Raw genomic sequence first — 23,043 nt, 5'->3', positions numbered from 1 at the left:
CAGTATCTGGAGATTTGTTTCTTGCCGTTTCCAGAGATAAGTGGAACAGGATGGTAATGAAACGTAATCATAGCAGTCAAACAAGCTGTTCTCCTGTCAGGTCAAACATCCAACTAGCTCAGTGTGTGAAAATTGGCTTCACTAGAGGTAAATGTTCAAAGAGGAGACAGAGGAATACAAAAATAAAATAAAACTTTATTTGAATAAAGTCCACAGGAATCCCTACAGGGTCTCTCGAAAGTGCGGGAAGACACAGCCTCCTAATCCCTCGTCTCAGGTGATCTCTCCTCCTTTTCCCTTTGGTTGAGGTACTTGGAGGGTACTAGCTTTCTGATCCACCCTTCATATTGCCCCAGCAACGCCCCCTGTAATGTCTCCCGACCAACACTCCCTGTTAACTGATTGGTTAAACCTGAAAGTCTGTCGCACTCCATTTTGTACAGATATGGGACAGCTGTTCTCATCACCTGCATTGTATGTCTGACAGTGCCCTGTGCAGAAAAATTCTGAAAGAGAGAAACAGAGTCTGCACTACTCATTCAATAGATCTGGCAAGTGAAGCTGTTTTAAAGCCAAGAACAGGAATAGTCTTGGGTCATTTGGACTAACAAAGTAAGATACTTGTTGTTTAACTAGCTGTTTAACTGTTTAACTAAGTATACCTGGCTTAATTTTCCCCAGAAATTATGTTGACAGCTGTACGAGTAGATACACAGGAAAGATACATGACCAGTGTAAGCTAAGTACTCAAACAGATACGGAATGATGCAAATGCACAGCTTCCTTTTCCCCTTCCCCTCTGCCGGGTTACACTGCTTCATTGCAGCAGAAGGGGACTCTGAGACACTCTGGTTTGTGGCAGATCTTGATGCCCTAGGGAGCAGAGGCCCACACCCTGATCTGTGGGTGCCCTGCCAGGCTGCATGCTGTGGTGGACAGATACCTGCTTGGGAAAAGAAACTTGAATCTTTTCACGCAGCCTGCTTGAGAACTAGTAGGAATACACTGCACCAATGCTTGATGCAGATTAAGTGCCACAGTGTTAAAGAAGGGTCTGCCTGCCTGCTTGCTATATGCTGGTGTTATGTTGTTTGCCAGACTGCCAGAGTGAAGGCAAAGAGGCTAATGAGAGGCAAACCTTGGAGAAGAACAGAGCTGCTTAAAGAAGGCCTATAAAACAATACAGAGTTATACTTGCCTAGTATACTGGCCTAGCAATATTTGTAGTGTAAAGGCCTTTATGGGTCAGGGGTTTAGTGCTGATACCAAAAAGCTGGCAAAAAGACTCCTTAACACTGTTTTGATAGTGTTAAAAAGCAGGCACTTTTATTGCAGCACACCGGATGCTCAGAGGATCGTTCCTCTAATCGAAAGTGCACATGATTCGCACTTCTTGGTATGTATTACATGTACCAATTGCATATTCATTTGTTTCTACTGCTTAGTTCATGCATTAAGCATAAATTATTTACATAATCGCACCCTTTGCCAGAAGTCCATCTATGGTATTCGAGAGTCTTCATCAGGGGTCTCTAGTGGCCCCCGTGGTCTTTGCAGCCTGGTGCCCCCCCCCCAGTGTCAGCTTCTTGACCCGATTTCTTGAGCATGCGTGTTGTTGTTTTGTGCTACTACACAGCAAAAGTCACGTAGTTCTTTCTTAATTCAGTGGAACATTCCATTTTCCCAGCTTGCAAACCAAGGTCATCCCACTTTGCCTCTTGTCCAGTTTCCATATAGCTATTGTTTCTCTATTAAGTTCCTGTTACATTAGGCCTAGTCAGATGTCTAAAAGACTTTGTTCCTCTTGTCAGTGTGCATTTGTTAGACTTAGTGCATTTTATAGACTTTCTGTCTTAATCTCATTGCCTTTTTGAACTCATTTATGCCTTTGGTTACTCATAGCATCCCTGGAGCCATGAATCATGCAATACGCAAAAGTGTAAATTTGTTGTTTACAAACTTCTACCTGATCATTTCATTTGATACCTCCTAGTTCTTGTGCTATAAGAATTCATGTGTCATGTTCTCCATGTGTCTTTCATACTGCCACTTAGATGTCTCTTTCCCAAAGTAATGCATTCTCATCTGTTTAGCTTGTCCACCAACAGAAGCCATTTTGAGCCATGGCTGTCTAGTCATTACTTTCTCTATAATTTCTGATTCTATAATTGTTTTTAAGATCGAGGACCACCACAGTATTCTGTATTCAAGAAGCAACTGAATACTTCCCATTACGTTTACCTTTTGAATAGCATTGCATGTTGACTTGATTTTTCATAGAACTTCCTGCAGTGACTGCTAGGTTTTTTCTTTGGATGGTAAAAACTTTTCCAGAGTACATCACTTGGTATGTTTGGTTATGGTTGCTTTCCTGTGCTGGTTTTTGCTGGAATGGAGTGAATTTTCTTCACAGTTGCTACCATGAGGCACTGTTTTGGATTTGTGCTGAAAACAGTGTTGATAACACAGGGATTTTTGCTTATTGCTGATCAGTGCTCACACCAGTCAAGGCCTTTTCTACTTCTCACACCACCCCATCAGCGAGCAGGCTGGGGGTGCACAAAAAGCTGAGAGGAGACACGGCCAGGACAGCTGACCCCAACTGAAAAAAGGGATGTTCCATACCATATGACATCATGCTCAGTATATAAAGCTGGGGGAAGAAGAAGGAAGGGAAGAATGTTCAGAGTGATTGTGTCTTCCCAAGTAACAGTTATGCGTGATGGAGCCCTGCTTTCTGGAGAGGGCTGGACACCTGCCTGCCCATGGAAAGTAGTGAATTAATTATTTGTTTTGCTTTGTTTGTGTGTGTGGATTTTGCTTTACTTATTAAACTGTCTTTATCTCAACCAACAAGTTTCTCACTTTTCTGATTCACTCCCCCATCCCACTGGAGGGGGAGCAGCTGTGTGGGGCTTAGTTGCTGGCTGGGGTTAAACCACAACATTTTCCAAATTCAATAATTCACAATTAGCAATATTAAATTGTCTGCTTCTTTATTGTGGTGTCATTCAGTGTGCCACAGTCCTCCTACTGTTCTTCTAGAAGGAGAGCATCGAAGACGAGAGAGTGGCAAAGGGCCAACTTTTATGAGGTATGTAAGGAAAGATGCATAAGCAGCACCAGGACACCAGGAATACATCTCCCATTCAGTTCCATTGAGACTTAACCAGCAGAGAACATAACACTCTTCTGTCTTCTTTCAAACAAGCATCTCTGGACCAAGAAAATAGAAAGCACTGCCAATAACAGCTAACATGTTTTAATCAAGTAGTGAGTTTGAAACATTGAAGGAGAACATTTTTAAAACCAGACTATGAAAGCAATGAAAGTTTCATATTATTGTCACACAGGAATCTTCAATTAATTAAAACTAAGGAATAACAGAAATCTTGGATGGAGCTCCACAATATTCAATCATATGAGATGTGCAAATAAAAAGACCTACGCAAGTAGGGTAAAATGCACGGTCATGCCAATCTGTAGGTAGCCTGATAATCATGCAGAAGAATAATTTTGACTTTTTGCTTTGCTTATTTAAGAAAAAAAAAATAGGGCATTGTTCAGGAATGTACTTAGTGGATGGACCAAACATCTGAAATTTTTCTTCTCTGCACAGGGGGTACAGGGGAAGCCAGTCGCACAAAATGACCATTAGATAACTTAAATGTTAATCCCAAGATAAGCATTTTTACTAAACAATCAAAATACTATTTCAAATTGTGCTTTCTTCACTGAATATTCCCTGGCAAGACATCTGACCTGAGCAACTCTCTCAGTACTGAGAATCCACTACTGTGAAGAGCTACTGTTTAATTAGTTATAATCTATGATCTACCAGTTTTGCCAAGCTTTGTTCCCTGCTTGGTATCCAAAGCTTGTGCTTACCTGAGCTTACTCAGCAACGTACAGAAATGCCTTTGGGTCACTCAGTGGATTTTCTAAAGTGGAGAGTCTGAGGAATACCAGCATAGGGCAACCCTGCAGATACTGGATGTTACCGTAGCATCCCTGTGAAAGTACATGCACAGTATTGACAATGAGCACATAGCAAAGAATGGCCACCAGACCACTGCAGTATGCTTTCTAGAGAAACAGTTGTTCTAGTTACAGCTAAGCTTTATAGGGGGAGATTTGGGCAGGTTTTTTTAGGAAGATGGGTTTGCCATATTCTCAGGGAACATGCAGGATCTGTGAAAGATCATAGCTATCTAGTCACTCTACCTGCAGAGAAAAGGATGGGAGATCTGAGAGGGGCTTCAAAGCTTTGTAGAACTGCAAAAAAATTAGTAGAAATAGGAAATACAAGTGGAATTCTCAGTTCTTGCCAAAGTCTTGGGGATAACCTGCATACTCTTGCAGGAGGGTGGCTTTTGTAAACATACTGATCACAGTTTTATAATTGTGTATGGGTGTAACTATTTAGTAACTGATTCGCTGATGCACTTTTGTAATAACAAACCTGAAACAGCAATCAAGGTTTTGACCTTCTTGTTCTGGTGGCCAGTTGAGTCTGTACATCTAGATAAACTTCAGTATTAGCATCTTGATGGAGTATGGGCTAGAGGTGGATAGTGAGGTGGATTGAATAGTGGCTGAACTGCGGGGCTCAGAGGTTGCTGATCAGGAGAACAAAGTCCAGCTGGAGACCAGTCACTGGCGCTGTCTGGCTCTGGTCAGTACTGGTTCTAGTACTGTTTAACTCTTCATTAATGACCTGGATAATGAAGCAACATTCACAGCTTTGCAGATGATACAGAACTGGTAGGAGTGGCTAGTGCACCAGGTGTCTCTGTGACCATTCAGGGGAATCTGGACATGTTGAAGAATTAGGCAGACAGGAACCTCATGAAGTTCAACAAGAAGTGCAAAGTTCTGCATCTGGGCAGGAATAACCCCATGCAGTAATACATGCTGGGGGTGACCACCTGGAAAGTAGCTTTGCAGCAAATGATGATGTTGTATTGCTGTAACTCTTGCTGTTGTATTGCTGTTACTTTAGCAAGGCTTTTGACACCATCTTTCACAACATCCTCATAGGCAAGCTCAGGAAGTGAGCTAGATGAATGCATAGTGAGATGGATTATGAACTGACTGGATGGCAGAGCTCAGAGGGTTGTGATCAATGGTGCAAAGTCTGGTTGGAATCCTGTAGTTAGTGGGGTTCCCTGGGGTCAGTATTAGGTCCAGTCCTTCTCAACCTGTTCATCAATGACCTGTACGAAGAGACCAAGTGCACCGTGAGCAAGTTTGCTGATGACACCAAACTGGAAGGAAGGGCTGACACACCAGAAGGCTGTGCTGCCATTCAGTGAGACCTTGACAGGCTGAAGGACTAGGCAAGGAACCTGATGAAATTCAAGAAGGGCAAGTGTAGGGAGGGTCCTGTACCTGGGGAGGAACAACCCCAGGCAGCAGTACAGGTGGACCTGCTGGAAAGCAGCATTGCAGAGAAGGACTTGGACGTTTGGTCAACAGCAGGTTGATCATGAGTCAACGATGTGCCCTTGTGGCCAGTATCCTGGGGTGCATTAAAAAAAGTGTGACCACAGGGTCGAGGGAGGTTTTCCTCCCCCTCTGCCCTGGTGAGGCCGCATCTAGAGTACTGCGTCCAGTTCTAGGCTCCCCAGTTTAAGAAGGACAAGGAACTGAAGAAGTCCAGTGGCAGGCTACAAAGATTATTAGGAACCTAGTGCACTAGACTGAGAGAGCTGGGTCTGTTCAGGCTGGAGAACAGAAGCCTGAGAGGGGATCTTATCAGTGTTTACAAAAATCAGAAGGGTGGCTGTCAAGAGGATGGACCAGACTCTTTTCAGTGGTGCCCAACGATAGGATGAGGGCCAACAGCCACAGACTGAAGTATAGGAGGTTCTATCTGAATATGAGGAAAAACTTCTTTACCTTAAGGGTGACAGAGCACTGGAACAGGCTGCCCAGAGAGGTTGTGGAGTCTTCTTCTCTGGAGACATTCCAAACCCCCCTGGATGCATTCCTGTGCTATCTACTTGTGGGGAGCCACTAAGGTAATTAAGGGACTGGTACACCTGTCATGCAAGGGGAGGCTGAGAGAGCTGGGACTGTTCAGCCTGGAGAAGGCTCAGGGGAATCTTATCGTCCATCTGATGGGAGTGTTTAATGGAGACAGAGCCAGACTGTTCTCAGTGGTGCCTGGTGACAGGACAAGAGACAAGGGGCACAAAGTGAAACACAGGAAGTTCCGTCTGAACACAATCAGACAGTTTTTCACTGTGAGGGTGGTTGAACACTGGAACAGGTTGCCTGGAGAGTTTGTGGAGTCTCCTTCTGTGGAGATGCTCAAACCTGACTTGACACAGTCCTGGGCAATCTTCTCTAGCTGACCATGCATTGAGCAGTGGGATTGCGCTAGATTGTCTGCAGACAGTCTTCCAACTTCAACTATTCCATGATTCTGTGAATCAGAGCCTTTGTATGCTAACTCAGTCCATTTTTTGTGAGGGGAAGGGAGAGATCCAGAAGAGAAGCAACAGAACAGGCTGCCCAGCGAGGCTGTGGCGTCTCCTTCTCTGGAGACATTAAAAATCCACCTGGATGCATTCCTGGGTGATCTGTTCTAGGTGAGCCTACTTTAGCAGGTGGGTTGGACTAGATGATCTCCAGATGTCACTTCCAACCCCAACCATTCTGTGATTTTGTGAAGAGAAGAACAGAGTGCTGTGTGGTGATTTGGGATTACCATCAAAGCTGCAAGTCAAAGGTCTGGTCTGATCTAAGTAACCATTTTATGAAAGTAATGAAATGTTTGGTTTTTTTTTCCCTCCTTGCACGTTTGAGTGTCTGCATTTTCAGGCCCTTTATGCTGAGGTCCAAAACACTCTACTAGTCAAACTGCTTAAAATCTTTGTTGATCTGGAAACCTATAGACAGAGGTACCACATCATCTCATCACTGTCCAGGGTAAGCTGGCTGGACTAAAGATAAAGTGCTTGCTATGTCAAGGTCAGCTGCAGGAGAGAGGTTTTAACTGGGAGGATCAGAGCTGGCCAACTGGTGGAGAAGACCCTTCTTGCAAAGGAAAGTTTGACTAGAGCTAGTGAGTCACATGGTGGTGAAAAGGCTGCGTGTCCCTTGACCAATGGAAGTAATAGGAGTACCCTCCTATCAGCACTGTCGGTCTGGGCCTGAGTAGTCCTCCAGGAAAGGTGGCATCTGAGAATAAGATGCAGCTGGAGGAATTTTCCTGGCAGGCTGCTGACAGCCCAGCCCTGACCTGCCTTCCTGTCTCAGTTTTCATGGGTTTTATGCTGGAGGCAGCATTCATGTGTTTCACAGAGACATGCTCAGGAGCGGGACTCTGCTCCATTCTGGTTCATTTTCCAGACCAAAACCGAAATACTGAGGCTGATTGTGTGTCTGAGCTTTGTCATTTCTGCTAACAGTGTTGATTTCCCAAACTGGGAGGAGTGAGGGGAAATCCTATTGTTGCACATTCGAAATGCCTTGGCCCAGATGTCTTTTATTTTTATAGTCTTGCCACACTTTGCGCTGTCAGCATTTCAGTTAATCACTTCTAAGTTTTCATTGGTTAAGTTCCTTCTCTAAAAACAAACAAAAACCCCAAAACAAAACAAAACAAGCAACCAATACCCTGAAAGATAAAGAACCAGATAAAAATCCCTTTGACATGACCAATTATGGTTTGCTGAGCAGTATTATTTGCCCAGTGTTATTCAATATATTCATCAATTACTTGGATGAGGGAATAGAGTGACTGCCAGCAGCTTTGCTGATGACACCAAGCTGGGAGGAGTGGCTGACACGCCAGAAGGCTGTGCTGCCATCCAGCGAGAGCTGGACAGGCTGGAGAGTTGGGCAAGGAAAAATTTAATGAAATATAACACGGGCAAGTGTAGAGTCTTGCATCTGGGCAGGAACAACCCCAGATTCCAGTATAAGTTGGGGAATGACCTATTAGAGAGCAGTGTAGAGGAAAGGGATCTGGGGGTCCTGGTGGACAGCAGGACGACCATGAGCCAGCACTGTGCCCTTGTGGCCAGGAAGGCCAGTGGCATCCTGGGGTGTATTAGAAGGGAGGTGGTTAGTAGATCCAGAGAGGTTCTCCTTCCCCTCTACTCTACCCTGGTGAGACCGCATCTGGAATATTGTGTTCAGTTCTGGGCCCCTCAGTTCAGGAAGGACAGGGAACTGCTGGAGAGAGTCCAGTGCAGGGCAGCAAAGATGATTAAGGGAGTGGAGCATCTCCCTACTGAGGAAAGGCTGAGGGAGCTGGGGCTCTTTAGCTTGGAGAAGAGGAGACTGAGGGGTGACCTCATTAATGTTTACAGGTATATAAAGGGCAACGTCACGAGGATGGAGCCAGGCTCTTCTCAGTGACAACCAATGGTAGGACAAGGGGTAATGGGTTCAAACTGGAACACAAGAGATTCCACTTAAATTTGAGAAGAAACTTCTTCTCAGTGAGGGTGACAGAACACTGGCTGCCCAGGGAGGTTGTGGAGTACTTTGGAGACATTCAAATCCCACCTGGACACCTTCCTGTGTAACCTCATCTAAGTGTTCCTGCTCTGGCAGGGGGATTGGACTAGATGACCTTTCGAGGTCCCTTCCAATCCCTAACGTTCTGTGATTCTGTGAGCACAATGTTCTGTATTTGGTGAACTAAGCTGGGACAGAAGCTGATATATATTGGTAAACATCCCAGAAATTGGATTAACTAGGTGAATGTGCTGTTCTGATAAAACATGAAAGTGGCTACAAGACAACAGATCAGACACCTGATGGTGGCATGACAGGGTTTGGAACTGTGAATTATATCAAGTAAAGGCCAGCATTTTACCAACAGGCATCTGATTCAGTTGTCTTATGGAAACTGTAGTAAAGTATATAGTTTATAGTCTGTGCCTATCATTCCCTTGCTTTCTATTATTCTTTGTCTCAGGGCACTATTTTATTTTGACAGTGTTGAGACAGCTTCTTTTGGTTTGACTCTTTATTAGCAGATCATATCTAAAACTGAAAATATGATTCATTCTAAGCCTTTCCGTCAGGGTGCAAGAACATGCTTAGCACACGCTTGCGAACACAGGAAACAAGAGCAGTTCCTAAAATGGCATGTGAGTTTCCGTTTTCAGTCACTCGAGAGACAGAACTGATGGTACTTGCTCCCTGACACACTAGAGCATCTGCTTCACTTGGGTAGGTATAATAAGATGCAGAATTCTGCCTCCCTCTTCAACTTGCAATTTCTTATTCTTCACACCTGAAAACCTCTCTCCCTGCTTCAGTTCCCTCTTCCACCTTCATAACCACATAGCAGCCCTCTCAGCACTCTTGAAAACAGTGTGGGCAGTATCTTCTTACTGATTTATCCCTCAGTTTGCTGTGGAGTAGGATTTGTATTACTATTTTTACAGCATTCTTTGATTCCCAGTCCTCTTCGTAACCACCTTCTGTAGCTATATGGGGAGGCAGCGAGATTCAGCTCTTGCAGAACTGTTCTCCAGTTGTCCCTGTAAAAGTCGGTTCTGCATATATCAGCAAGACCACGCAAAATGGAGCAAACTTGTTAGGATTTCAAGCTAAGTCCCTAGCTGCCTTACAGTGACTGCTTTCATAGCTTTCCCTGCAGGTCACCCTCACCTAACAACCTTTTAGCAATTGTTACCGAAAAGTGTTACCGACATTTGTTATAACTGTTTATTTCAGTTTCTTTGTGGTGAAGCGGTTCTAACATTCATACATCACTCCACATTTAGACTATATGCTATGCAAGAAAGAGATTGATGATTTCTAATATTTTTCTTTAACAATATTGATAATTAGTCCTGCACACAACAATCCCTGACTGGCTCTTAAGTACTAGCATAATGGAGTTTAAAATAGAATCAGTCTGGGTTGCCTTATTCATGTCTCCTTGGTTGCTTCTGCAGACTGTATTCAGCTCTTACCTGTGCAGTTTCCTTGCATTCCGGTAAGCCTTTTAGGAACCTTTCAGCAACACAACTGTCTTCGTTGATTTGGCAAGGGTTTAGTTAACAGGGGTTTTATAAACAATTCTATTAATGCCTACAGGATGAAGATCAGGCTCTTTTTCTCAGTTCTATCTTGACTTTGCTATATTTCCTATACTTTTCTTTCAAAATTTACTAATATCTAAGTCCAAGAATAACTGAGCAATTAAAGTTTTTCCACTACTATTCTCATAATTTTAAAATGTCACTACAGTATTCTGTGGCTCAGATTCATTGTCTTGCAATGAGCCATCCAAAATAGATCAAGAACATTAGTGCTGTTACTCTGTATTTTAATTTTTCTTTCTATAACTAAATCTCTGTCTGCTCTTCTTAAAGCATTCATTTATTGCCTTTCTGCTCATCAAGACTAGCCTTCTAAAGAACCAGGAGAGAGCTCAGAACAAAAGCAGGGAGAAGGAAGTGCTTTCTGAGACTTCCCTAAAAATACCCTTAGCAAACAGAATTGCTGTCCCATCTGTTCTATTTATAGATGTCCAGAAAATGGAGTGGGGTTATTTCATTAAGACAAGCATTGCATTCTTAACCTAAACCTATTTCACTGGTTATGCTAGAATAAATTAATTTGTTTTAAAGGATTAAGGAACTATAATGATGACTCACTTTTCTGAAGAAGTTAACTGTATACAAAGCTGCAAGTCAGTCACGAAAGCTAGTGGTTGATAGTGTAGGCATATGAATAGAGAACTCCAGAGCTGAGACTAAAAAGAACAGAAATCAAAGGGGATGACAGAGGCAGGAGAACTTAGGTGTATACAATCTCCCTGTTTGAATAGTGGGGCTTATGTAGCTTAGCCACCATGAGAATTTTGGTGTGTAATGGTCAGATTTGTAAGCAAAAACTTTTGTAGACTGATGCCTTTGTACCCTGACAGCTTTGTACTGTCACCTGACTCAGAGATGCTTCAGTAAAGATAAAAAGAATAATTTGGAAGAAGGGTGTGAATTGCCTACTAATTTGCTTTCTGTTTTATAGGTACAGAATGCCTCAACTCCTGGGTAACAGCAGTTCACATGGACAGGCTGCCGTATATTATGCATCAGAATCCATTGTCTCTATTGCTGTCTTCACCATTGTTTTCATCATAGGTATCCCAGGCAATGGATTGGTGATCTGGGTAGCTGGTCTGAAAATGAAAAGGTCTGTGAACATTGTCTGGTTCCTAAACCTTGCTGTGGCTGACTTCATGTGCTGCTTGTCCTTGCCATTTTCCATAGCTCACCTGGCCCTCTATGAACACTATCCATATGGTTGGTTCCTCTGCAAAGTCATTCCTTCAGTCATAGTGTTTACTATGTTTACTAGTGTCTTCCTACTTGTGGCCATCAGCATTGACCGGTGCCTCCTTGTGATGAAACCTGTCTGGTGTCAAAATCACCGAACAGTGAAATGTACATCATTAATATGCAGTGGCATTTGGATCCTGGCCTTAATTTTCTGCTGTCCTGTATTTCACTACCGTGAGACTAGCACTCATGATGGCAAAACTGAGTGTGGGTACAATTTTGGAGACAACGAAGTGCTGGATTACGTGGATGATGCTGTATATGAGCTATTGGAAAAAAACTCACTTTTAACCTACAACGGTAATGACTCATGGGGAAATTTCTATGAAAGTGATTATTCTGTATCCCCTGCCTTAGTGGCAATAAACACCAGTAGGGCTGTCTTTGGCTTTGTACTCCCCTTTGGCATCATGGCAGTTTGCTATGCCCTTATTGCTTTCCAAATGCGTACAAGTCAGTTTCACAAGCCATGCAACAAAATGCTGAGAACAATTGTGCTTGTAGTAACTCTATTCTTCATCTGCTGGGCTCCATATCATGTAGTAGGGATTCTGTCCCTTGTACCTACTCTTGGAACAGGACTGAGGGAAAATTTGATCCTCTGGGATCACCTCTCTACAGCACTTGCATATGCCAACAGCTGCATCAACCCCTTGCTCTATGTTTTTGTGGGACAAGACTTCAGGACAAAGGCACGGCAAACAGTGAAAGGAATCTTGGAAGGTGCGTTTACTGAGGAACTAACACGTGCAATCCCATCCGCCCTTGACAGAAGCAAGACTTCAACAGAGAAGGACGGTAGCAGCACAGTGTAATATAGGACTTCTGATCCCCACGGTAGAAAGAGCAAGCTTTGGCCCTGCACATCAGTCACTACATTTAACAGCTTTTTTTGCTCTAACACATTTGATTAATCTGCAGATCCGCACACTGAGACAGTTCTGATAAGAACAGCTAAGACCCTTTATATCCTGCTCTAGAGAGTTGGGAAGTTGGAAGTACCAAGAGTATCTGAGGGCATACCAGGGAAGACCCTGGTGAAGCAGGAGACACAGCACTTTAAAGAAGAAAGCACACCTGCAGAATGATTTATGGTGGGATCATGTAGTTTAACCTCTGAATTGCTAGATGAGAATGTCATTATAGCTATTTGCATGTCTATGTTCTACATCTCCCATCTTTGATAAACTGGAGATTAAACTAACTTTGATATCTTTCATTCAAATCTATCTTCTTGAGGTTTGTTTATTTGTTTGTTTGTTTGTTTTCTGAAGATTTCCCTGGAGGGCAGTGCTACATTTTCTTACAGTACTTGCCCCTGTCAGCTGCTGCATTGAGCTGACTTTCATGCCCTGGTAGATGCTCAAGGTATTTCTTTGTCCCAGCAAATACATCACTGTACAGTAGTAACTGGTCCAATGCACATGCTGTAGCTATCTTTGCTAGTGTGCGCTCACTGTCTCCCTAATGCTCCCTCCACCACCAATGTCCCAAATCCTCCTTTTAGGAAGTTGTCGAAGATTATCCAAATGTACCTATTGCATTTTAAGATGGCACATGAGCACAATTTGAGCAACTGCAATCATTGATAAACCAGATTAGGTGGCTGCTGGACTATCAGCTGTTTGATAAAAACTTGGAATTGAGAAGTGATAACCTCTAGTCTGACCCCAAGAAGGTGTGAATGAGCCTGTTGTTGCATAGTCATGTCCTGCTCTCTACAAGAAATGTGCTTTTCCTGTCTTTCCAGTAGAGGAAGAGAAAAATTTCATCCAGTCAGGCTATTTGGCTGTGCTTCCCAAACTTGAATGTCCCCTGCTCCTGAAAAGCAGAAGCATGTTTACTAGGTACTCTAAAGAAGTGGTTTAAAATCTGCTTTTTATGTTAGTCCTTCCTTAAAGGAGTAAGGTCAACAAATAGAATGACAAACAGCCACTAAGCATCAATATAGTTTTCACTTTGCCTTTCTGGTGAGCACGAGTTTAAAGCCTTGCTGATCTCAGTGCCCTGAGTACTGCCAGCTGTGAGAACTTTCAACACTTCTGTTTCACCATCCTAACAAGTCTTGGTTGTAAAGTGTGGGCTGGCAATTTAGCCATGTCCATGCCCAAACTCTGTTTCTAAGGTAAGTTGGTGGAAACTGAGCCCACATGATGGGCACACTGCTGGGTGTCCTGGTTTTGTTAAAGTTTCTCTTTTAGTGAATTTTTCTTTCAGCTAAGTTATTCTTAGTAACTGTACTTTTCTGAATTTGGCTACATGTTTTGGTAGACATAGCAATGGTATGCAAGGTCACTGTTAAGAATGCACATCCCATAAGCAAGAAGGGGTGAACTGAACAGATGAGTAAAACTGACCAACTAAGTATTCCATCCCATCCACATGAGACATCCCATTTACCCTCAGGGACTCCCCTTTCTCTGTGCTTGGAAACTGTAATTATTTTCTTGCGTTTCCTGCTCATCCTCACACAGATGGGATGCTGGCCACCCACCCCTGGCAGCAGCAGGCTCTGGCACTCCCTGCAACCAGAAACCTGAACAGCCACGGTTCGGGGCAGGCGGTTGGTCTGAGTTGGTACAGTCATTTTGAGACAAGCTCTCTTTCTGGTCAAGACCATGGTTGGCAGCAGTATGAGACAGTGGCAATAGGTGAGAGAGTCTAACCATCAAAAAGTGACAACCTCTGCGCTCTAGTGCACAAGTTACCACAACCGCTGCTGCAGCACAGCGTGGCTGGTACTCAACCACGCCAAAAACTAGTTGCCCCTTCCATTGCCTGGTGGGCAGTGACGCGTCGCTGGCCTCCCTGAGGCTTTTTCAAGGCGAGGGGTGGGGGTGTGATGGCCCTCGCCATGGTAATGCCCACTCCATGTCAGCTGCTCTCGCAAGGGCTGCCAAGAGCTTCCGGGTCTCTCGAGAATGAAAGTGCCCAAATCAGAGAGAAAATAAATCAGAAAAAGGCTTCTCTGTACCTCGAAGATTTCGCTTAATTGGGACCCACCGAGCTGGCTCCGATCAGCTAATCTCAGGAACTGAGTGCTAGTGTCGAGTTAAGACAGCTTTTAACTCGACACTGTGGGAGGACTGTGTCTTTTTTGAGTCCTGAGACTTGCGTCTGCCCGCTCCAAATGGAGAGCAAGGCAGCCAAGGCTATGGCTACAGCCCCGGTAGCTGCTGCTGTTCCACCGAACACAGACACTGTGGCTTCTCAAGCAACTGCCAAGGCAGTTCCAGCTCCCACACAGAGTGAAGCTAGCAAGGCCGCTGCCTCGCCAGCCACAGATACTGTTATTTCTCCAGCCTCAAAGACTAACAAGGCAGCTACTGTAACCACCTACACTGGGCACTGCTGCTGCTGTAACCACAACAGCCACTGTAATTATACCAATGCCAGTGACAGTCATTTAGATTCTGGAAATAAATCAAGAGATGGTGAGCCCATATCAGCATCAGTTGCCAGCTGTAAGAGACTCACAAGAAACACTATTTGTGCTGCAGATGATGGCCAAGGGGCACCATCAACCCAAGGGGCAGCATCATCAACACAAGGAGGAGAGGAAGTGACCACCCAAACCTTTTCTCCAAGTGAGCTGAGAGATATGTGAAAATACTTTAGTCGTCATGAAGGTGAGAATGTTGTAACCTGGCTGCTCTGATGCTGGGATAACAGAGTTGATAGTCTGGAACTAGAAGGTGGGGAAGCCAAGCGTTGGCATCTCTGACAAGGGCTGCTACCCTTGAGAGGGCAATTTCAAGAGAGAACAACTCCACCACCCTCTGGAGTTGACTCCTGACAGCTGTGAAGGCAAGGTTTCCCTTCAAGGAAGATATTATATGTAATCCAGGGAAATGCAATACCATGGAGAGAGGTATCCAGTTCCTGAGAGAATTAGCTGTGCGGGAAATAATCTATTTTGGGCCAAACAGCCAAGAGAGGACAGACCCAGATAGAATAAATTGTACACAACCTATGTGGCGCAGGTTTGTACGAAGCGCACCACCTGCATATGCTAAGTCACTGGCAGCAATCGTCTGGTTAGCTGGAGGTAGACAAAGCATTTCTGACATGATTAAGCAGCTTCAGGACTCTGAGGACAGCCCTGCTGTCTCTCTACAGGCTTGTGTCTCGACTGTGGAGAAACTGTGTGAAAAACCTGACGACCAGTTTGAAAAGCTGTTGCAAGAAATCTGAGCACTGAGAGAAGACAGGTTCCATTCACAACCTGTACGAACATAAGTTTCACCTATTAGGAGAAGGCATTTCCAATCTCAAGAGAGAGGATAGAAGCAGTCCACAAAAAGAGGCACATTGTGGTTCTTCCTACATGACCAGGGAGAAAACATGAGGAGGTGTGATACAAGACCTACCTCAGAACTTCAGGAATGAGCATGTGAGTTAAAAGGAAAAACTCCTAGGAAAATGGCTGCTCCAGTTTCCAGAAGGGGTAGAGAGATTCTGATCCTCTTGAAGGAACCTCTAATTCATACCCAGAGACTGCACAAAACACAAATTAGAGGGGCCCTGCCTCCAGCCAGGTGGAGGAAAGAGATAACAGAGTTTATTGGACTGTGCAGGTATGATAGCCTGGTACAACACACCCCCAGGAGTACAAAGCTTTGGTGGACACTGGTGCACAGTGCACAATAATTCCTTCTAATTATAAAGGAACGCAATCCATCAATATTGTTGGAATGACTGGGGGATCCCAGGAACTGACTCTTGTAGAGGCTGAAATGAGCCTAACTGGAAAAACTGGCAAAAGCATCCCATTGTGACTGGACCAGATGCTCCGTGCATCCTTGGCACAGACTACCTCAGGAGAGGGTATTTTAAGGACCCAAAAGGGTATAGGTGGGCATTTGGTATAGCAGCTGTGGACACTGAGAATATTGAACAGCTGTCTGTTTTGCCTGGTCTTTCAGACAATGCTTCTGTTGTACGACTGCTGATGGTTGACGATCAGCAGGTGCCAACTGCTACCACAACAGTGCATCACCGGCAATATCGCACCAATTGAGACTCTTTGATTCCTATCCAGAAGTTGTTCATCAACTAGAAAGTCAGGTTGTGATCAGTAAGACTCGCTCACCTTTTAACAGCCAAATTTGGCTAGTGCGTAAGTATAGTGACAAGTGGAGACTAACTGTAGACTATCGTGGCCTGAATGCAGTTATGCCACTGAGCGCTGCTGTGTCCGACATGTTAGAATTGCAATTTGAACTGAAGTCAAAGGCAGCTAAGTGGTATGCTACAATCGACATTGCTAATGCATTTTTCTCTATTTCTTTAGCAGCAGAGTGCAGGCCGCAGTTTGCTTTCACCTGGAGGGGCGTCCAGTACATGTGGAATCACTTGCCCCAGGGGTGGAAACACAGTCCTACCATCTGCCATGGACTGATTCAAACCATGCTGGAACAAAGTAAAGCTCCAGAACACTTGCAATATATTGATGACATCATCGTATGGGGCGACTCAGCAAAAGAAGTCTTCAAGAAAGGTGAGAGAATAATTCAGATTCTTTTGAATGCTGGTTTTGCCATAAAACGAAGCAAGGTCAAGGGACCTGCACAAGAGATCCAGGTTTTAGGAATAAAACCTTTCTTGGGCACTGTAGATTTTTGGAGAATGCATATTCCTGACTACAGCCAGATCGTGAGCCCTCTCTGTTGAGTGACTCAGAAAAAGAACCATTTCAAGTGGGGTCCTGAACAACGAGACTGGGGGAGGGGGCGGGGGAAATCAATACTGGCACCAAAAGAGTTAAACCATAAACATTCACTTTTTCTTTTTATTAAGAAAGCATGCACAAAAATAAACTTGTGAGACCACGCCCCTCTTTCCCTGACCACTGGAACAAAGCGCAAGGGGCCACACCATGCTGGAGGGGACACCACACACTGCAAGGGCCTGCAGGACCCCTCTCCAGAACAGGCTGCCTTGCTTTCCCCTCCCCTCCCCTCCCCTCCCCACAGGCTGGTACCCAAGCACCCTGCAGAGCTCCACGCGACCCACCCGATGCCTTCCCACCCACTAACAACACACATTTATTTCAGGGGCAGAGGAACGAGGCTAATTTGCACACTGACCGGCATGTATTTACATATGCAAATGAGATGCAACTTAATATGCAAATGATGTGAATATGCAAATCAGGGACACTTGGATACGCGAAGGAGCCATCTTGTTTTCCTTCCAGTGGTGTTTTCAGACTTCTACAGGGCCGTCTCTCAGTAACATCCTCTGCAAAGCATGAACTGGCATCTACCAGAGGCTGTCTCTGGCACCACTTTCCACATAAACCCAACACACCTGCTTCCAAGCTCTATCATTCCCATCCTGAGGCAGCAGAGATAACAACTGACTCCATGTTGTAGTTGTCTGGGATTAATTTCTCTTGGAAACACTCAGTGATGAACACTCCCCCAAACACACACTTTAAAAAGAAAGAAAAAAAGTCCCATCACCCCTGCAACACAATGAGACTCTGTCCACTTCCCTGACAAAGATCCAATTGATCTATTCCTACAGCAAATTTAAAGAGCAGTACTAGTTCCCTACCCTCCTGCAGTCAGAGTAGAGGTTATAACTCCCCTGCTCCAGGTCTGTCAAATAGCCATGATGTTTTATTTCCAGCTTGGTTCTCTTCACTGGTAAACAGGGAATATGGGTGGGGGGAAGGCTTTATTAAGAGGAAACAAGAGGTTTGACAGAACAGAGCCATACCAGAAAAAAAGGGAAACACAGGACACAGCTTTGGGGAGGAGGCATCTCAACGTTCAATCCTGCTCCAGAACCTTTTCCACCTTCCTGATTTGCAAGTGCTGACAAAACTCATCCTTCTGGATTTACCCTAGATTCCATCATCTCCCCAGCTGAACTACAAGGGGTCTGACCCACCCTTTTCCCTTTTATACAACGCTCTTTGGCTGTTCAGTTTAAAAATCTGCCCCCACTTCATCCTCTCTCTTCTAATGCACCTCTTAAAAAAAACACACTTGTGAGGGCCACCCACTTACTTGACCAGAGGGTCCAGCCCCTTGATCTCTAAGTCCTCTAATTCACCTCCACTCTGAGCAGCAGCTTCCTCTTCCCACCATCAGCCCATTCGCAAAGTGGGAACCACTGACTGAGAACTGGCACCTACACAACAAGGCTCCTGTTGCTGGCACTCCCAAACCACAGGCAAGGACAGTCTTCAAAGAAATACGAGGGGCAGAGGGCCGAATAACAACAGAACAAATACTGATGGGAGAAAATTTCCAAATTTGCATATGCAAGTAAGAGCCTCACCACAGATTTTGAAGAACGGCCTGAAGGGCTGGGAGGTGAAATCAAAAGCTCTGGAAAACAGAATTCGCTGAATCACATGTGACACCCCTGACTGCTTTGTTTAGTGATGGATGTGTAAGCTTCACCTGGAGACTGCAAAGGCAGTGTAGAAACAGTTCAGGATTCCTTCAGAATCTCTTTCAGTCCTCACAGATGGCACTGCATTCTGAAACCAAACTTCTCTGCTGAAACGCCATCTCTGCTACATTTTCCTTTCTCCAAACTCAGGTCTACCCTCCCAGCTGAAGCTCCCCCTGCCCTCAGGGACTAACCTCTCTCTGTGCTTGGAAACTGTAATTATTTTCTTGCTTTTCCTGCTCATGCAAGGAAGTTCATGGAGCTAAGATCACCCCTCCAGTGTCCCTTTAGCCCCCTGACCTTTACGACATTTATGAAACAACATAACTACAGGCTCCCAGGGTCCACTAGGCTCTCTCACTCCAGTAGCCAATACAACAGATTCACCAGCCACCTTGAAGGGAAAGAGGGATTGTTAAACGCAAAATGATGAGGGAAAGAAGCACTCAAGGATTCAGCCTTCCGAGGTCTTTTCATGGCACCAAGGACCCATCTTTCCACCCTCCACAGGGCACCACACAACATGAAAGAGCCGATCTGATGCATCAGAGGCCACCAGAGGCGGGGGAGAGCTGTGCTCAATTATTGGTAATAATAATAATAATAACAATAATAATAATAAACAAAAGAAGAAAAAGAAGATAAAACAGGACGCAAGGAAGGATTATCTTCGGCAGCATCTTGCGGTGGCTTCTCTGGCAGAGATAGAGAATATATATCTATATACAGACAAGGCAGGGAGGCTGGGGAGGGTGGTGCTGGCACCATTCACCCCATGTCCCCCTCCCCTCCCACGTCCTTCACGAAGGACGGGCTAACGAGTCTGTAACTTGCTAGGTGATCAAGTCCCAGTCGAAATCATCGGGGATTTCCTCATTGGCACCTGGAGGAGGCCCTGGAGGCCGAGGGACCAGATGGTGAGCTGAGTCAAAAATGAAGACAAAAAAAAAAGAGACAAGACAGGAAAGACAAGAGAGAGTTAGTATTAAAAATGTCACGCTTTTTCACAGTGGGCCCTTGGGCAAAAGAACACATAAGGGATTCCAGCTTTCTCCCTTCCAAAAACCTAACAAGCAAGAACACTACTGTCATGAATTTCTCCCTGTCAGACAGCACCTACCAATGTCTGCAGGTGGTCTGCTACAAAATCCTCCACAGCAGCTTCTACCAAGGTTAAGTTTCAGTCTCCTTAACTTTCCTTACAGCTGTCTGCTGATAGAGCAAAAAGGACTTCATCAAAAGAAGTTTCTCATGTAAAGTTGCCTTCAAGCAACCAACTGAGGGTGAGGCTGAGCTAGAGGACTATTCAGGTGAAGTGAAAGAAATCAGGCCACTGAAATCCTAAACCATGCCAAAGCCATGGCAGAGCCCTAAATGGAGGGTCCCTTGCACTGCAAGCTTCCTTTCTACCCTCAGTACTCCATTTGATTAGTAAGTGCTTAGAGAAATGCACAAAGGGCTTGGGAACTGGTTCTTCAATGTTCATTGGTATAATATGCCTTACTGTCACCCCTTACCTGGGCGATTATATCCTGGAGAGTCCTGGGTGGACATCTGGTACATAGGAGATGGCCCGGAGAAGAGATGGGGAGGCTGGGGCTGACCATAGGAGTTCACTGTGAAAGGAATAAAAAAACCAAAACCAACAAACCTGTTAATGTTCAGGTCAGATGTCTTGGCCCCAACTGAGTGGCAGCTCAGCCACAGAGCAACTCACTCAGACCCATGGGATACTGAAGAGACGTTCAGCTATTAGGTCCTAACTGCAAGCTATAGCTTGGTCAGAGATCTTGTTTTTGGAACCAGCAGGAGTTTATCTATTATTGTAAAATAAGAAAATGTTCATCCAGAAACACCACAAGCTGGCTCAATATAATCCATTTAGTTCAGTACTAGATGACACACACCATCACAGTTGTATCAAGGCCATGATATCCTCTGTGCTCTCCTCCTACTCCTTGTCCAGTTAGTATTTTCTGCAACACTGGGTGCAAGAGATTTCTTCTTTACACCTCCTACAGCTCCTGCCACCTGGAACAGCAACCTCTTTACCTTGCCATTCCTTTTGGTTGGTAACCTACAAACACCACCACCTCCTTCTCCTTTTATGGGTTTACCTTTTAAATTTATCTCTGCCTGGAGAAGTTGCCTGTCAATGCTATGCATCACATAATAACAGTCTGTCTAGGCCACAGACATAGGACAGCCTAATTCTTTAAAGCCAGAGGGAGTTGAGTTGCTACAAACAGCTAACAGCCCAGCCCTGGGTTGCTCAGTGCTACATTGCCCGGGAAGGCAGGAAGTAGTTTAGGATATTCGTAGAATTGGGCCTTTATTTACAAGTCACTTTAGTCTCCATCTTCATTACCTTGGTTCATAGATTGCTCCTGTTTGCCACTGTTCAGGGCACAAGAATCAGAGATTCGGGGGGTCTGCTGTGGGCCAACCAGATGAGGGAGTTGACCAGTCTGGGTAAGGAAGTGATTAAGGGAGTCACAGAGGTTGGCAATATGGTGCTGATCCAGTGTCCAGTTCTTCCGCTCAGCCTGGCGCAAACTCTCCATCAGCTCTGCAGGGGACAAAGGGCAATGTCAAACACAGTACTCACACTGTGGTCTTCCCTGCAAAGAGTTTCTGTCTTCTGCCTCTAAATCCTACCTTCTTCCCACAAACCCAACTTCATTGCTTTGAATCTGTCACCAAACTCCTGGAGAACTCCATATCTAGGATACTGTCTCACTGACTCAAGTAGGGAAGGGAAGAGTAAGAGGGAAAAATTTCAGTTAGATTTCTGACATACTTTTATGAATTAATTCCCCCTGCCCCAAATTCTTGCAGTGTCCAAGCACTTCAGGGTCTTTAACAGAACCTCATTTTACAAACAGAAGAGCTGAGTCACTGAGAAACTCATGCACTTGACACGATTACATTGAAAAAAAGATCTGGCCACAGCACTCACATATTCTAGACTACAGCCCTAGTCAGAGTCACTAGATCTAGCCACTAGGCCAACACTGACCTGAGAATTGGGAGTGCTCAATGCTAGACCAGTTCAGCCGGTTTACCATCTTGAAGCTTTCCTTCAGGGAATCAATGTTGGAGCACCAATCAGGGGGAAATGCTGCAATGAAATGGGGACAAGATTATTCCAATACCAACGCCTCCTTCCCTCCATTCCTTATTATAAAATGGTTGGCCCCTCTTCACCATCTTTAGCCTAATGCTACAATAGCTAGAAATCCTTTTTCCCTTGGAAGACCAAGGATGGGGCCTTTTTCATTTAGCCCCTGCCTTTATCCTGCATCCCTAAAGAGAATTCCAAACCCAGTGTGGATGTATCCTCCTTTCTTTCAGTAAGGAAGCAACTTCCCCCTCAGATTTCAATCATAACTGGCCTTTGCCCTTTTTCCACATAAAACACAGGCACTACATAGTAAAAGCTCACTTGTGGCATTTCTGTCTGGGGACTCCTCTCTGCTGCCTTTTCCCCAGTTGTTCTTTCCATCACCCTGACTCACCAAAGCCAGCATTGTTGATTGAAGCCTGCGACTGCTGCTGCTGCTGCTGCTGCTGGTGTGGCTGCTGCTGTGGGTGGGAGTGCGAGTGATGTTGATGCTGGTGGTAGCCTCCATGCTGCATTGGGGGTGGGTGCATGGACATCACTGGTGGAAGGCCATAACCTTCACCACCCTGCTGCTTCCCCCCTTGGGATGGACAACCCTCTGGGGTTGGAGTGTGGAGTGGGGGAGCAGCACCCACTGATGAGGGACCTTGCTGCTGCTGGTACATGTAGTAGTTGTGGTTGGAGGGCTGCATGTCACCAAGGAGAGAAGAGAAGCCTGCCGAGTAGGAGGGAAAAAAAAAAAAAAAAAAAAAAGAGGAGGGAGCTTTAAGAGCTGCCTGGATCAGACCTCTGCTTAAATTATCCATCTCTAATTTCACACTGCCTATTCTGCTATTTATGAAGCTTTTGGAGTGCCCTCTGCAGGCTGCCAACAACTATCACCTGCACAGTTATGCCCTCACTGTGCTCCAGATTCTCTTCAAAACAACAGGCCCTACAACAAAGCCCCAGCAGGATTTAAACTTCTAATAGAGAGTTAGGCACTTAAATTCCTCCCTGGATTTTTCCTGTATTTATCAAAGTAACCCATGCTTTCCTGAAATTTCACACACGTGCTGTTCTCCTAGAAATGACCATTAAGCAAACAATAAAACACTTAGAAACCAGATAACTTGATAAATCTGACTTGCTGTTTCCAAAAAGCTCTATTCAGTTCCTGTCTTTCAAGAAGTTTGGTCAGGAACCTTCACA

The 23,043-nt window shown here is 44.9% G+C and overlaps 2 protein-coding genes across 8 annotated transcripts in view; one reads left to right on the top strand and one right to left on the bottom strand.

The window, feature by feature from the left end:
• Nucleotides 1-9,055: 9,055 nt before the first annotated feature.
• On the top strand, nucleotides 9,056-12,543 carry LOC102083630 (C3a anaphylatoxin chemotactic receptor). Of its 2 annotated transcripts, XM_021297640.2 has the most exons (3): nucleotides 9,084-9,195; nucleotides 11,008-11,030; nucleotides 11,121-12,543. In XM_021297640.2, exons 2-3 carry the CDS (start codon nucleotides 11,015-11,017, stop codon nucleotides 12,131-12,133), a joined length of 1,029 nt encoding a protein of 342 aa, XP_021153315.1. In that variant the 5' UTR covers nucleotides 9,084-9,195; nucleotides 11,008-11,014; the 3' UTR covers nucleotides 12,134-12,543. The 2 variants fall into 2 exon arrangements, with proteins under 2 accessions (XP_005509824.1, XP_021153315.1); XM_005509767.3 differs by having other exon boundaries at nucleotides 9,056-9,195; nucleotides 11,008-12,543.
• A 4,538-nt stretch (nucleotides 12,544-17,081) lies between these two features.
• FOXJ2 (forkhead box J2) overlaps nucleotides 17,082-23,043 on the bottom strand; it is a 28,472-nt gene continuing 22,510 nt past the window's right edge. For all 6 annotated transcript variants that reach the window (XM_065029035.1, XM_065029045.1, XM_065029015.1 and 3 more), the window contains 5 exons: nucleotides 22,247-22,567; nucleotides 21,748-21,849; nucleotides 21,097-21,297; nucleotides 20,246-20,344; nucleotides 17,082-19,650 (listed from right to left, as the gene is read on the bottom strand). In XM_065029035.1, coding sequence (XP_064885107.1) covers nucleotides 19,562-19,650; nucleotides 20,246-20,344; nucleotides 21,097-21,297; nucleotides 21,748-21,849; nucleotides 22,247-22,567 — 812 coding nt within the window. In that variant the 3' untranslated portion in view covers nucleotides 17,082-19,561. The remainder of the gene's footprint in view (nucleotides 19,651-20,245; nucleotides 20,345-21,096; nucleotides 21,298-21,747; nucleotides 21,850-22,246; nucleotides 22,568-23,043) is intronic.

Source organism: Columba livia, chromosome 1 (genome assembly GCF_036013475.1).
Source record: "Columba livia isolate bColLiv1 breed racing homer chromosome 1, bColLiv1.pat.W.v2, whole genome shotgun sequence".
In the NCBI taxonomy this organism is placed as follows: domain Eukaryota; kingdom Metazoa; phylum Chordata; class Aves; order Columbiformes; family Columbidae; genus Columba; species Columba livia.
This window is presented reverse-complemented; position numbering and strand designations above follow the sequence as displayed.